Below are 16152 nucleotides of genomic sequence, written 5' to 3' on the forward strand. Positions count from 1 at the left end.
ACAAGGAAACCACACTGCCACTTGCGCCAATGCCGCGTCTTCTCAACTGCAGAACCAGTACAGCGACTCGAGGCAGCCCTGGGTGACCCAACAGTGCCAATTAAGTGCGACGATCACGGGTCGCTCAGCCACGGGGATAAGCACGAGTTGATATGACCAGAGGCGGACCGACAGTAATTGCAGCAACAGACGCGCGGAAGCAGCGATCCAATCACCTCCAAGCTCGCATCCTCTCCTGAAATGGCAGGGGAGCCCTCTCCCACAGCATAAAAGACCACGCACCCGTGTTCCATTCCTCGAACGGCTCGCGCACGCGCAACAGATGCCCCACGAATCGCCCGTCCTGTCGCATTAACTCCTTGGCAGAGCAAGCGACACCTCTGGCAGGCAAAGCGGGCACCGTTTCACCTCCGTCATGATGACCGCGTCAAAAAAGGTGCGCTACATTATTTAAATTCATATCCTTTTCCTCTCTCTCTCTTGCCACAGGGACCGGGAAAGGGGATATTTCGAAAAGGACCCTTCTCAGCGAAGGAAACGGGCCCTGAGCCCTCCTACTGATCAGGGGTTCGAAGGTTGCGCCCTGTGGGGTTCGGCAACCGCCCCAGAGCACTCGGGCTCCAAGCCCTTTACTGATCAGGGGTTCGAAGGCTGGCCCCTCGGAAGGGTTCGACAGCCGCCCCAGAGCACGCAGAGTCAGGGATGACCCTGGGTACGTTTGTTACATGACCGAGGCTTGGGCTACGCTCCCGAGGTACCCTAGGACATTTCCGAGACCAGCGGGAACGATTTGTAATGAAATCCCACCGGAGGGAGGCACCGAGCCCTCGGACCCTATCAAATGGGTCCGGGTCCAGCAAATCCCCTGCAGGTACTTTTGGAGCGCGCCTCTGGGCCACTAGCCGACCCTTATCGAACGGGGCTCGGGCGTCCACTCGGATCACCCGTTAGCAACTCATTGGAAACACCGTGTTCGGTGCCCTCCGAGGGTAACATGGTGCTTTCCCCCCCCCCCCTTCCTCCTTGCGGAAAGGTGACGAAGGGGCGTACAATAAAAGTCGAGACGGTCCTTGATCGTCCTCTCGCTCCGTGCAGAGGCTCGGGGGCTGCTCTCGCACCAGGCTACGGCCAAACTGTTGACCACGTCAACAAACCAGCTTAAAAACTCGGAGCCTGGCCGTGCACCCGGGCTACGGCCAGGCCGCATGAGGGAACAATAAGGCCGACCGAGGAATCACAAAAAGAATTAAGACCTCAGAGGAGTCAAATCACTCCTCCGAGGCCTCGGGGGCTACACCCGACGGGTGCGCTCGGGCGCACCGATCAGAACAAAATATGACCGGGAAGGGCTGGTCCCCTTGCAAAAAAATCCGACAGAACCTCCAAGCGAGTACCTACACTCCCTTCGAGGCTCGGGGGCTACTGTCGGGTACCGTAATTAGGGGTACCCCCAATACTCCTTAACATGGCTGGAAAACATCTTCAGAACAAACTGCAAAGACTGATAAGCGCGGTTCAAGTCAAGGCCCCGTCAGCCGAGGGACGCGAACTCGTCTCACCCGAGCCTGGCCTCGGGCAAGGACAGTAGTCCCGGACGGATTCACGCCTCGCCCGAGGACCTCCTCAGGCAGTAGGCACACCCCCGGCTCACCCGAGGCTAAGCTCGGGCAAACTTTGTCGTGCAGCGACCTCGGCCAAGTCGCCTTACCAACTGATCGTATCGCATGCGCATTTAATGCGGGGATCGCCTGACACCTTATCCTGACACGCGCGCCTTAGTCGGCAAGGTCGAAGTGACCGCAGTCACTTCGTCCCTTTACTGATCGTTCTGACAGGAAGGCAGCGCTATTCACCCCGTTCCGACTACTGTGCCAACCACCCGGGTAAAACTGACACCAGTAAGTCACAACCTCCCCCGGGTTCAGCCTCGGGCGCAACAGGGAGCTCTGCCTCGCCCGACCTCAGGCCTCGGCCTCAGCCTCGGCCTCGGGAGAAGGTCTCCGCCTTGCCCGACCCCAGGCCTCGGCCTCAGCCTCAGCCTCGGCCTCGGGAGGGGTCACATCTTCGCCCGACCTCGCCCTCGGCCTCAGGCGAAGTCTCCGCCTCGCCCGACCTCGGCCTCGGACCGACCGCGCCACAGGGGATACATCATTACCCTACCCCTAGCTAGCTGCCTCAGGCTACGAAGGAACAAGACCGGTGCCCATCTAGATTACTCTGGTAATAGGTAATGATGGTTCCCTGCGTGTGTCCATGACGTCGGTTGTTCTCAAACTCCCTACAGAAGCAAGGAAACGTCAGCAGGATCCATGCCGCACCGCCAGCTGCGCTTCTACAGGGCTCAAGCACTTCTCCGACGGCCACGTTAGCACGTACACAGGCCTCAAGCACTTCTCCGCCGGCCACGTTAGCACATAGCTACACCCTCATTGTACATCTGGACCGACTCAGACACCTCACCACAAGACTTAACCCTCTCTCTCTCTCTCTCGTGACGCTTGTAACCCCTACTACGAGCACCCCGGTGCAAGATAATATAATCCTCATTCCCCCTCTTGTGTTCCATCTTGCATCAACCCATCTGGGCAGGGACACGCAACGACAAATTCACTGGTCGGTTGAGGGTCCTCGCGGGTCCGAAACGCCGACAACACCGGACCCCTATACATATATAAGTCCGGAGCCCCCGGGAGGTCTGAACCCTAGCAGGGTCCTGGAACGAGGAGAACCCTGGTATGAGCAGGGGTCCAGTGCTGACACGTGTCTGGGCCTTGCCCTTCACGTCCTGCTCAGGCAGAAACCCGCTGCTTGTGGCCCATGACATAAGCTATCGGGCCGAACCTGACGTAAGGTCGTGCAGCCCCTGCATTTATTGAAGAAAGGACACGCCGCCTACCACCGCGCTGACGGGCGACGTGCCCTCTCAGCATTTAATGCGTCCCATCCCATCCGCTGGCAGGCGGTGTCAAGGTCATCCAGCAGGCGGCGCGCCTGTTGGGTCTGCTGGCGAACAGTACGACTGTGCCATGCAGCACACTGTACTCAACATCCCTCCTACAAGAAGCTTCCTCTATACGCCAAGGATACGCAGATCTTGGGCGTCAGGGACGAGAAGATTGTCTCGACAACAGGCATTAGTAGCTCCAAATGCTATATTCTTTATGTTCCTGGGCCCACATGTCAGGGCCCAGTCCCTTTGTGCATGCCCCCCTTCAGCTATAAAAGGGGAGGCATGCAACGTTACACACACACGCAATCTTAGACTCGCTAGCTCATACAATCTCTCAAGCAATACAACTCACAGTGGAGTAGGCTATTACGCTCCGGCGGCCCGAACCACTCTAAACCATCGTGTGTTCTTGAGTTCTTCCCCTTCACTCCAACGATCAAGCAAAACGCCTAAGCCCCTCCTCATCTTAGGATTTAGGGCGGGTGCACTCCGCCACCCGGTCGGAGATTTCCTCTCCGACACACGTGTTTCTCAAGTTAAGCTCCATGTTCTAATTAAAATAATATAATGATCTTGACATGAACATAAATAACATAACAGAATAATTGGAACATGGATATGATGAAATATTAACCCAAAACCATGTAAAGCAATAGCATAACTATCCAAATGATTCAAGGATAAACAAGGTAAAAAGGATAAACAGACTAGGGTGACCTATTGGGTCCCATCAACATTAAACCTATGCATGAATAAGTGATATTAAAGAACATTATTGGGTAAATAGAAGTGATCAAGGGCACAACTTGCCTGGCACTTGAGATTCCAGGTACCAGAGTGATTCTTCAGATCCTCGTGACCGCACTGCTAGTCGTAGCAATACAAACAAACATGGTATAAACAAAATTAACATCACACCAAACATAAGAACAAACTGCATAATAATGACCTACGCGTTGCTACGAGATCGTGGGTCCGAGATCTACTAAGATCGGAGTCAGGGTTATGAAGTTATATTTACGAAAGATCTATGTGGTTGAATATCAAATTATATTATAAATTAATTATTATACATCATATGAGAAAATATACTCTAAATAATCAATTCAACTTTAATCTAGGTTATACTTGACTAGAGATCATGTTTTAACTACATTATAATTGTGGTCATGTTAGTCTTGATTTGGAAGAGCTAATCTAGTAGACATAGGATAAATAAATATCTAACTATAAATTATGCAATATAGTATAATTACTGTTATTACCGTGTAGTAAATACTTACACGAAACTAACACAACTGCAACGAGTCAAATCGGAATTAAAACGAAGAAGTTATGAATTTCCGAAGTTTGTTTGTGTTTGATGCAAAATTAATTGTGTAATCAATTCTAGTATGGTTTAATATTAAAACAGTGTTACCAAGTAATAGATAATATTAATAAAAAATTATAAAAACTAGAATGGACTAAAAAGGAGTTGAAATGAATTTAATATGACTTAAACAATTTTCTGGATTTATTTTTGTATTACAAATCAATTTCTATAATTACTTTTCTAAATTTTCTGATCTCTGGGTTGGGCGTCAAATACAGGGAAGGTCAGGGGCTACTGCACAAATGTTCCCAAGACTCAGCAAACAGAACAATAGACTGCGGGTGGGTTATTTGATTTTGCAGAGGCTCTTTAGCATAAATGCCAAGGCGATGGGGTATCGCCATATGTGGGCCGTTGGATCAAAATTCAATGGCACAGATTAGATCACTCTTTACCCGAACTGGTACCCTATCCTGGCCGTCAGATCGCCATCCAACGGTTTAGGTTTTATACGGGTGAGATCGATCTGCACGCGCAGGATCGGGATCGGACGAATCATATCCACTCATACGAAACGATGCCCCAGATTCTAATCTGCGACGTCAATCACGTGATCAGTGGCCCCGGCGCATCTTCTCCACACGAACCTGGTACGGCAGTGCCACCCAGTGACTACGGTGGTTCCTCACCGGAGCTGCGCTATACGAGGCACCGGGACGCTAAACTCCACAACGATCGGTGCCATACGAAATGGAGATGGTGGCAGACATAGGGAGGCAACTTACCTGACCAGAAATTCGGTGACGAGAGCAACCATGGCGAGGAGCGGACCCGCGGTGATGCTTGCCCACCGGTGAGCAATTCACCAGGAAGGGGAGCCGAAATTTCCCACGACGACTCACCGACATCTACGGCACCGAGACCCGCGAACACCCATGACTGCGTCGAGTACTCCGAATGCCGGTGAAGGTAAGGGATCTTGACGGCGGCAAGCGGGCCCACCGTGGACGAACACCCATGGCAGAAATTCCTCCGCGCGCCCATGGTCCCCGCAGTCGGAAGCTCTGCACATTTCCACGGCCCCGGGCTCCAAACCCTGACCTCCCTGAGGAGCACCACTAGCAGTATGCGTACTAGCTGATGCCAACAACGAACGAGCCGGACCGCGGCGGTGGCCGACCATCCTTTTCTCCGAGTCTCTCCACGACGGCACACAGAGGGCGAGTATGGCTGGGACGCGCAAGGTCAGAGGCGGGCGCGACCCATGTATTTATGGCCAGGGACCCGACGCACGTCTCTCACAATCGGCGGACGGTGGGGATTTTTCTGTTGAACCAGACTCTGTTGCGAGCAGAGAAACCGGTCGGGGGTTGAATAGGATAGAGAGGATGCTGACACCGGGGGCCCGCGAGTCAGCGACCACGAGTGCTTAAGTGTGGGCGACGGAAGACCCGCCCAGGGGGCCCATGTGTAAGCGTCACCAGTAAGAGGAAAACGAGTTAGCGCGGGCCGAGCAGTAGCGCGGTTTGGGCCAGGAGGTGGGGAAGCCGGCTCAGGTACATGTTTTCCTTTTCTATTTCTTTTTATTTCCTATTTTTTCCCTTTTCCAATTTGAAACATCCAACCAATTTCAAATCCTTGTTTTAAATTTAGAATTTCAAACCTCCACATAGTCCTATTGTTATTACAAATCCCACTAAATTTAATATTATTATTTATTCTCATAACCATTATTTAATTCTAGGAGTGATAAATGATTATTACAATTTCCTTTCTCATCTTCTATTTTTCTATTCCCTTTTTGATTTACAACTTTCAAATTCAAATCCAAGATAAAGTTTAAGAATTCTAACTTTTTAATACATACTCAAAAATCAATTATGATGCAATAAATATATATTTATTTTAATTAATTTATTTGTTTGGTAGACGTTTGAAATATGGAACACACTCCTATTATTCCTTTCTTTTTAGGAAAATAGCATTTTGAATATGGGATAAGAATTAAAAGTTATTTCAAAGTAAATATTCATTATCTATTTATTTTGAAAGAAGGTATTATATACTTTCATTTAAGGGTTTCTTAATTGTTTTAAGAGTATGTATACTTTATGAGGAGATCTAATCAATGGAATATCTTCTATTATTTATTTTCCCGAGTTTAAATTTTACGTGTTAAACATAAAAAGAAAGTCTAGTCTATATTTGAGTCATCTAAATTTAATACTCATTTAGATAAATGCTTATAGTGTATCATTTAATTAAACACATAATCATTTAGTTGAATAGAAAACCTTTCTATTACTTCTTTTCTAAAATAATTCCTGGCTTCGAAATTCAGTCCTCAATTTTCAAAGCTCAAGTATAATTTGAGATATCTGAATTTATAATTTTATTTATTTATTAATACAAATTTTGGGCTTTACATAATCCTAGCATATGATCAACCATGCAAACAAAAAAGTTTCATTGGGTCTCCCTAATAGCTCTAAGACAATAATAATTGGAAGTATTTATGCACCTCCACCTTAGCCATGGAAACTCTCTTTCCATTCAAACTAGTGCCTTGAACATATTTGAGAGCAAGGGTGAGCTCAAGGCAAGTAGAGTGATTTGAATTTTCTAATTACAAGATTGCATCGAGGACTTTATTATTGCAATATCAACTATGCACCCATCTTTCTCATTAGACTTGTTTAGGTTAAGAACTTGTTACTCTTACTAATATTGTGACTTTGTGAGAGGTCGAAGTCATGGTATAAAGGGGCATGGTGATTTACCATGCCTAAGTGACAAAACATTAACCCGTAAAAACAATTAGTCCTTACATAGACCAAGGAAGGGCCAATACCCTACAGAGCGCTCCAACGAGTGCCAACTCTCCATACCTCGTAAAACAAATATCATTATGTTCTTAACCCTTCTCCTTTATATTTGAGAATTTACTTTTATTATTTACAACTAGAATGGTCTTGTTAGTTTAGGTTGGAACAAAGTTACAGAACTTTGTATCTTCTCCTTTATATTTGATAATTTATTTTTATTATTTATATTACTAGAATGATCTCGTTAGTCTAGGGTTAAAACAAAGTTACAATTAATATTTGAGAATTTATTTTTTTGTTTGATCCTAGAGAAATTACTTTCGTTATTTATATTACTAGAATGGTCTTGTTAGTCCAGGACTGGAACAAAGTTGCGAAGTTTTATGCCTTCTCCTGTATATTTGAGAATTTTCTTTCACTATTTACATTACTAAAATGATATCATTAGTCCAGGGTTGAAACAAACTTGCAATTTTTTGTGTTGTAGACTAAAAACACTACTAGACAGAAAAGATGAAAAACTAAATGCTAGCCTTTAGGTTCACCTGAATTTAAACTAGTGCAATTCAATCACTCCCTTTTGAATATCGATTCGTTCACATGTTTAAGTTGAAGGCAGTTTTAGCGCGGTGAGAGATGTGGTGGCGTAAGCGAGGGCTACGGTTGGAGTGAGAGCAAGTGTTGTTCGAGCAGTGACGCGGGTTGAGGTTGAGGCTGTCTAGAGCAGCTCCATATCCTATCCATATCCTATACTAGGTTGTTTGCTTTAGATTAAAGTCAACTGTTCAAACTGTTACAGCTGTAATCTATAATGACAAAACATTGTAAAAATAGTAGACGCTGTTTCGATTAAAACCAAGCGAATAACTAACTATCTTCTACCTCATCTCTTATTTCAAACTTTACTCTACAAACATTATCAAATAATATCATCTACACTGTCACATTCTTTATTTTATACGATCCACGAAGACAACGTAAAGATGGTACAATCAAGGGCTAACGACTAAGGATGGCAACGGCGAATTCGCCGCCGAGAAATAACTCCACATCTTCATCTCTATGATGAATTTTTTTCATGTGAGAACTCACGAACGTTTGCGGAGAACATTTGTTTCACATCCCCTATTTACCACAGAGATAAATCCTCAACTTTGTTCCACATTCCCTATTTCTCACGGAGATAAATCCTCAACGAAGATCTTTGTTCCCACTTAAATTTAGTCTTGTAAGTTTGGGCCGTGCTTGCTGGGCCAGCACGATCCCGGCACAAAATGGATGGCACGCAGCCCAGCCCAGCACGAAATAGAAAAAACCAGGCTAGCACGGCACGTTAGACGGCTGGGCTGTGCTCCGGCTGGTGGCCCGACGGCCCAAGTAGCCCGGCACGCCATCGTAGGTCGTTCTCGGGCCAGCCCGGCACGATTTAGGGTTAGAGACAGCGTCTCGCGCGATATTTAGTGTCAGTCGTTCCTGTGGTTGTGGCTGTGGTTGTGGCGGCGGCTCTCGGTTTAGGGTAGCGCCTTCTCGGTTCCTGTGGCGGCGGCTCTCCCTCGGTTCCTCTGCTCGTTCTCTTCCGCGACCGCGACCAAGAACGGGTGCTCAAGCAGCTGCGCCGCTGTCCACCGCTCGCTGGCACGACCACATCCGTCGCGTACGCTCACAGGGCGGGCTCCTCTAGGCGCGTACGCTCCGGCCCACCGCGTCGACCAGCGAGCCGCCGTGCGCGAACTCGAGGAACTCCCTCCTGCGGCACGTACGCTCGCACGACGGGCTCCTCCAGGTGGCCCCCGTTCTGGCCCACCGCGTCGACCAGCGAGCCGCCGGGCGCGAACTCGAGGAATTCCCCTCCCGCGACGGCGTGAAAGCCCAAGCAGGGGAGCTAAGCGAGGCCATGATCCCGCCCTCGCGCCGTCGGCCGACTTGGCCACGAGCTCGCCCTCGCCCGCCGCGAACAGCGACACGATGGCGCCTGAGAGGGGTTTGGGCCGGGTCTAGGCCAGCACGGCCCGATGCAACTTGCTGGGCCTACATTTTAGTAGTGAGCACAATTTAGTCCAGCCTGAATGCAATTCATGCTAGGGCGGCCCGAAATATTTAAGCCCGAAGCACGACGGACCCGTGCCAGATCAGCACGACCCGACCCAACTTGCAAGACTACTTAAATTATAATATTTATACAATGAATAATCTCTTAACAAATTATTACACGAAAATCTTGTCACATGTAAGTTTAACTGGTCTCCATAGAAAAAGAAAATGATGATGAAAAATGCTAGGATAAAAAATCTTTCCCATTCCCTTTTACCCTCGTTTTACCCGTAGGAGATTTTTTCATTTACATCCCTATTTTTTTCATTTACATCCCTATGGAAGAATCTTTTCTGTCCCAGAATTTCCCAGAAAAAATCCCATTGTCATCTCTGCTATAGACATTGTAGCGAGGAAAAATAGGGGAGCAGAGCAAGGTGATGTGCTGAAGAGTTTCTTTATGCGGGTTGCTATGACGGATCAAACATCAAATATGAAAAAGCAAGCATTAAATAAGATAATTTGCTACTGAAGTTCAAAATGACTGGTAGCCAACCAAAAACAGTACTTATTTTTAAAAAAGGAACCAGCTAAAAGCAAACTCTGAGGCAACACGTTACACCAGTGCGGCGCGGTGACGAATATACGAGTGGGATCCATTTCATACAGCAGGGCGCACCAGACTCATCTTCAGGAATTGGAGCCAGTGCTACTGTTATTTCTGCTTATAACCTTATCATGGCAGTTCATGTATTGGTTCACAATGAGCCGGTAACGCCTGACGTACCATGTCGAACTTCCCCAGAAACTTCTTTTTTTTTTTGGAAAAATTTCCCAAAAAAACTTAGAAGCACTTCATGTGGACAATGCCCGGACCAGTTTCGTCATACTCTCCCTTGGAGATCCACATCTGCCAACACAGTTGCCCATTGTCAAAGAAATGAAATTAAAATAATGAGTGCAAGTAATGGCAATGCAAGAAAAATATTCGGTGCTATCACACTAGTAATTCCATTTCCACATCCCGCTTATATCTATCGTGAAGAAAAAGGCCTTAAAATCTTTTCATTTCCTCAAAAAGATGTTACTATCAAATTTAAATCTATGTCTGTAATGATTAAACAACGTAATGATTAAACAACAACGCGGAGGATGGAGCAACATGTGCAGTGCCTACTAAGCCCCCCTTTAGAACAGAAGAATATGAAAACACAGGAATAGAGAAAACACATGACTATAATTGCCTATGAATTGCAATCCTACAGAAATTGAGAACGTAGCAAAATTTCTCACCTAGCCTTTGGGTGCTATACATGAATTTGAATAGAGAGATAAGAGTCATAGGAAATTTTCCAAGAGATTGGAGCTCTTGTTATTTTCCTCCAAAACTTGTATGGAGGAAAGCAATCCATAGAAATTTCAAAGGAATTGATAGGATTAAATCCTGTGTTCCAAAGGGTCACATAGGAAACTTCTATGTAGGGAATGAATCCTTCAAAAATCCTTCATATTTCCTTCGTTCCAAATGGGCCCTAAGAGAAGTTGATACTAGAAAACTGGAGTAACTGACTAAAGCAAGAATATATTTGTATTCCAATTGCGTTTTTAGGTAAAAAAGAGTGCATCACAAGCCAGTTTAACCTAAATTGAGTTGGTATATAATGGGTTATTTCCACTTTAACTACAAAAAAAGCACACACACCCAACATGGTCAAGGCTGCTGTAGGTTCTCATGAAGAGGAGTTGAATGATAAAAGCCTACTGCTTATGAAAGAATAAAGTAAGAAAGAGAAGACCTGCTGAAAAGTGCTGAGAGAAGCCAAAATAGAGCCACCGATCCAGACACTGTACTTCCTTTCAGGTGGCGCAATCACTTTAACCTTCATGCTGCTAGGAGCCAGGGACGTGATCTCCTTGCTCATACGATCGGCAATCCCAGGGAACATGGTAGATCCCCCACTGAGGACAACGTTACCATACAAATCCTTCCTGATATCAACATCACACTTCATGATGGAGTTGTACGTGGCCTCATGGACGCCAGGCGATTCCATGCCAACAAGGGATGGTTGGAACAGCACCTCGGGGCACCTAAACCTTTCTGACCCAATGGTGATGACCTGACCATCAGGCATCTCGTAGCTCTTCTCGACAGAGGAGCTGCTCCTGGCAGTCTCCAGCTCCTGTTCATAATCAAGGGCAACGTAGGCAAGCTTCTCCTTTATGTCCCTGACAATCTCCCGCTCAGCGCTCGTAGTGAGGGAGTACCCTCTCTCTGTGAGGATCTTCATTAGGTGGTCGGTGAGGTCACGCCCCGCAAGATCCAAACGGAGAATAGCATGAGGAAGTGTGTATCCTTCATAGATTGGAACCGTGTGGCTCACACCATCACCGGAATCCATCACAATACCTGCACACAGAGATATTTGACAAAGAGACCGTGTCAGGATTGCCGTATGTATGTATGATCTTTGTAGTGCATATCACTATATATATCTGAGGCGACAGCCATCTTACCAGTTGTTCGCCCACTAGCGTACAACGAAAGAACAGCCTGGATAGCAACATACATTGCTGGGCATTCGAAGGTTTCAAACATAATCTGCGTCATTTTCTCTCTGTTGGCCTTGGGGTTGAGAGGGGCCTCGGTCAGCAGCACAGGGTGATCTTCAGGCGAAACACGGAGCTCGTTGTAGAAGGTGTGATGCCAGATTTTCTCCATGTCATCCCAGTTGTTGACAATGCCATGCTCAATCGGGTACTTCAGTGTCAGGATGCCTCTCTTGGCCTGAGCCTCATCACCTACGTAGGCATCCTTTTGGCCCATGCCGACCATGACACCGGTGTGGCGTGGTCTTCCCACAATGCTGGGGAAGACAGCTCTTGGCGCATCATCACCAGCGAAACCGGCCTGTAAATATTGAGGAGTTGAGCAACAATTAGGTCACAGGAGTAGAGTTGCTTTGTTGGAAAAGACTTCTGAACGAGATAACAACCTTGACCATTCCAGTGCCATTGTCACATACGATAGGCTGGATATCCTCGTCAGCCATTCTCAACTATTCTGTAACAGACCAAAGTTCAGCGTTCAGTACACATTCATAGAAAAATGCAGTTATGCAGCCTGGTCGGGGAATCAAAATACACTTTCTGCTCATGGTTTAAGGGAAAAGCTTTATGTTTTGATAATTGTCTGTCGTTTAATTGTGACTTCTATGCATAGGGAAAAGCTTTATGTTTCTACAGCAGTACAGCAGCCTTAAAATACCAAAGATCTAAGTATTCGAGCGTATAGATGTAGATGCGGAGTCAGAGAAATTCTGCTCCCCGATGATCTCAGTTTTCTACAAAATAAAGCGGATATCACCATTGGTCACACACAACTTCATAGGAAAATAATTCCTTTTGGGATATTTTTTCCCATCTGGCCTTGCTGCTGCTGTGGCCCGAAGCAATAAAACCAGCACTATCCTGCTCTATCAACATATGCTTGGTGGAACTCTGCTTGACGGACATTTCTAATCAAAAAAATTACGCCTCCTACTTACTACCCTGGCAACTAGAGGTCAACGGGGAACCAACAAGCTCAGCGGACAGCGGTTTCTACGATTTGTTTTTGGTTTTTGGGCAGCGAGTAAATTCGTAGCTTGTTATTTGAAAAAAAAAATCATATAATAGGAGACACCACTGGCAGCAAAGTCGGGTACTGTCGGCACTGCGCCATAGCACAATCCAAACATAGCTAGCCAGCATGCCTTAGCATAATCCTACCATCCCAGCAAAGTTCGAATTCCTTTACCCTTGCAGCAAATCACCACAAACCAAACAGAACCGCGGAAAAATCAGCAGCGCGCCAGACGTAGAAACCACAAAAAAAAAAAGTTACCGGACAACACCAGTCAAAGGCCTGGTGACTGGTGACTTGGTGAGGCGATCTGTCGGGAGATTAGTACGATTCCGCGGAGACAGAGAAGATGAGATCGAAGAGCAAGAGGGAGAATAATCACCTGCTCGAAGAGGTGGCGGCGATCGATGGCTTCGGCAGTTGGGCCTCTCTGGAATCCGGAGAGACTCGATCGATCGGCGAGTGTGACGCAAGGACTTTCGAAAGGAAGCAAGCGAAGACAAAAGGAAACGCACGGACGGCCCGGCGTGACGGGCGGGGTTTATACCACACGCCGCCGCATTTTCTTCGAAGAGAAAGAAAGGGTACTACTCCCGTCCACTGCACCGCCCGTAGAAAACGGCCGGTGCTGCGAGCGTGACGGCCGTGGGGACTGGTCCCGTACCTTTTGCTCCCCAGCCGCGGCACGTGTCGTTCTCGATCGACACGTCGGAGCGTACCCGCAGCTTGAGACGTGCAGGACTCGTCTCTGTGTCTCTGGGCCGGCCTGATGATACCGGCGGACAATGGGACAAAGGGACCGAAAGCCTCTCCAACGGTCTAGTGCAGCCGTCGCCGTCGTAGGAAACTTTCGGTGCCCAAAGTAGTGTTAGAAATTTAGGTGTTTTAAGTTGAGTTTTTTTTTAGGTAGTGCTCTCAGTTTTATTGGTATTGTTATTTTTATTATTAGTTGTGTTTTTAGTTTTATCTTTTCAGTGCTATAGAAATTAGAACATAAGGGTAAACTGAGAAAAAAATACAACTAAAGATAAAAATAAGGACATCCGCAAAACCGATGGCACCACTTTAAAAAACCCTTTTAAGTTTTAATTTATTCTAAAAACAGTATAATATAGGTGATGACATTTATGTGCATGTGTGTATAATTATTTATATAAGCAGTAAACATCAATAAAACATATAAAAATACGAAAAACAGAATGTACCCTACGGAGGGACCGATGCTCAAGTCATCAGTGGCTCCATTCACATGAGACACCTCGTGTGTATGTTCGATGTAGCCGTACAAAGTCGATGCAGGAAGATGTGCGTCGTGCAGTCACTCGGACGGTCGTCAGAACCGGGGAAGACGACGAAGAACAGGAACAGATCACGAGAGAAGTTGCGAATACGCTTCCCAAAAATCTGAAATCGCCCGCACACTCGTGCAAGTACATCTCTGCGAACTGCGATTTCGGAGGCCTGCTCTCCCACTCTCTATGTGCTCACAGAAAATAGTACGTGGATATATTGTTTGCAATTCACGAGAGATGATATCGCGTATAACGGAAGAGAGTCCTCCCTCTCAATTCTTATAGATCGTCAGAAGGGGGAGAAGGACAACGAACAGAAACAATCGAGCCATTAGATTTGAAAACTGACGATAGTAAGCCACGAGCCACGGCCCAACCCGGCCGGTGGTGGCGGCGCGCGTGTGTGGCAGTCCTTCATCCTTTTCTCAGCTTCTCAATAGATGCACCAACTGTCCACTTTTTAAAGTTGATCGATTTGTCAATTAAACTTTCAATATGGTGCTAATTTATTAGTACATCATATCATTTTAAGTGGGTCATTAGCATTGATTATTATTGAATATTAATGGGCCATGCCCACATTTATCCAATAATCCCCACCAAATGCTAAGTCACACGAAAATGCTCTCATCATCTCAAACGTTGATATACTGGTGTTTCGATGGAGACTGTGAAGTTGAACATCCACCTAGAGCATATAATACACTTAACCACAACTGCACAATGGACTAAACCTTGAATTGGTAGTTTTGTGTGGAATGTGTTTCATCTAAACTCTTTACCACTACTAGATTGCCGAACACATCCCCTCTTGTTGGAGCATATAAGTCAAACTCCATATCCTTTCATGGGTGTCTAGAGACCACCTAAATCTCATAAACTGTGACTAACAGTTAACCTGAAAGGGAAATAAGCTCACACCTTTTTCTAAATGATTTTGGTGGTTGAATTGCCCAACACAAATTATTGGACTAACTAGTTTGCTCTAGACTATAAGTTCTACATGTGCCAAAGGTTCAACACAAACCAATAAAAAGTCCAAGAAAGGGTTCAAATAAAAAGGAGTAAAGACAACCGAAGGCTGCCCTGGTCTGGCGCACCGGACTGTCCGGTGCACCAGGGAGATCAACTCCGAACTTGCCACCTTCGGGTTTCTGGGATTGCCTCTCCGCTATAATTCACTGGACTGTCCGGTGTAGCACCGAACTGTCCGGTGTGCCAGCAGAGCAACGGTTAAATACGCCAACGGTCGTCTGCAAAAGTCTACAATGAACAGTGAACAGTGCAACTACGCGCGCAAAAGTCAGAGCAGGCGCCAGAAGGCGCACCGGACAGTGAACAGGACTGTTCGGTGCACCACCGGACTGTCCGGTGGCCCACATGTCAGAAGCTCCAATGGTCAAACCCTAACGGTTGGGTGACGTGGCTGGCGCACCGCACAGTGTCTGGTGCGCCCTTCGACAGCAGCCCCTCCCAACGGCAACTTTGGTGGTTGGGGCTATAAATACCCCCCAACCACCACACTTCATGGCATCCAAGTTTTCAGACATTCCACCCAATACAAGAGCTAGTGCATTCAATACAAGACACAAATAGAGTGAATCAAAATCTCTCCAAGTTCCAATTCCACTCAAAGCATTAGTGACTAGAAGAGAGAGTTTTGCTGTGTTCTTTTGAGCTCTTGCGCTTGGATCGCTTTTCTTCTTCTTCTATTCTTGTTCCCAAGTTCTTTGTAATTGAAGCAAGAGACATCAATTGTGTGGTGGTCCTTGTAGGGACTTAGTGTCCCAATTGATTGAGAAGAGAAGCTCACTCGGTCTAGGTGACCGTTTGAGAGAGGGAAAGGGTTGAAAGAGACCCGGTCTTTGTGACCACCTCAACGGGGAGTAGGTTTGCAAGAACCGAACCTCGGTAAAACAAATCACCGTGTCATCTGCTCTTATTTGCTTGTGATTTGTTTTCGCCCTCTCTTTCGGACTCGATTATATTTCTAACGCTAACCCTGGCTTGTAGTTGTGCTTAAACTTTATAAATTTCAGATTTGCCTATTCACCCCCCCTCTAGACGACTTTCAATTGGTATCAGAGCCCGGTACTTCATTAAGAGCCTAACCG

At 46.6% G+C, this 16152-nt stretch overlaps 1 protein-coding gene across 2 annotated transcripts; it reads right to left on the bottom strand.

Annotated features, from left to right (window-relative positions):
- Positions 1-9257: 9257 nt before the first annotated feature.
- LOC100282267 (actin 1) lies at positions 9258-13488 on the bottom strand. Of its 2 annotated transcripts, none has more exons than NM_001155179.2 (5): positions 13129-13488; positions 12118-12185; positions 11639-12032; positions 10918-11531; positions 9258-10031 (listed from the first exon to the last, which is right to left on the bottom strand). In NM_001155179.2, the coding sequence occupies exons 2-5, from the start codon at positions 12172-12174 to the stop codon at positions 9966-9968; spliced, it is 1131 nt and encodes a 376-aa protein (NP_001148651.2). In that variant the 5' UTR covers positions 12175-12185; positions 13129-13488; the 3' UTR covers positions 9258-9965. The 2 variants fall into 2 exon arrangements, with proteins under 2 accessions (NP_001148651.2, XP_008654957.1); XM_008656735.3 differs by having other exon boundaries at positions 9611-10031; positions 13008-13373.
- Between the last annotated feature and the right edge of the window lie 2664 nt (positions 13489-16152).

The sequence above is a fragment of the Zea mays genome, chromosome 8 (assembly GCF_902167145.1).
Source record: "Zea mays cultivar B73 chromosome 8, Zm-B73-REFERENCE-NAM-5.0, whole genome shotgun sequence".
In the NCBI taxonomy this organism is placed as follows: domain Eukaryota; kingdom Viridiplantae; phylum Streptophyta; class Magnoliopsida; order Poales; family Poaceae; genus Zea; species Zea mays.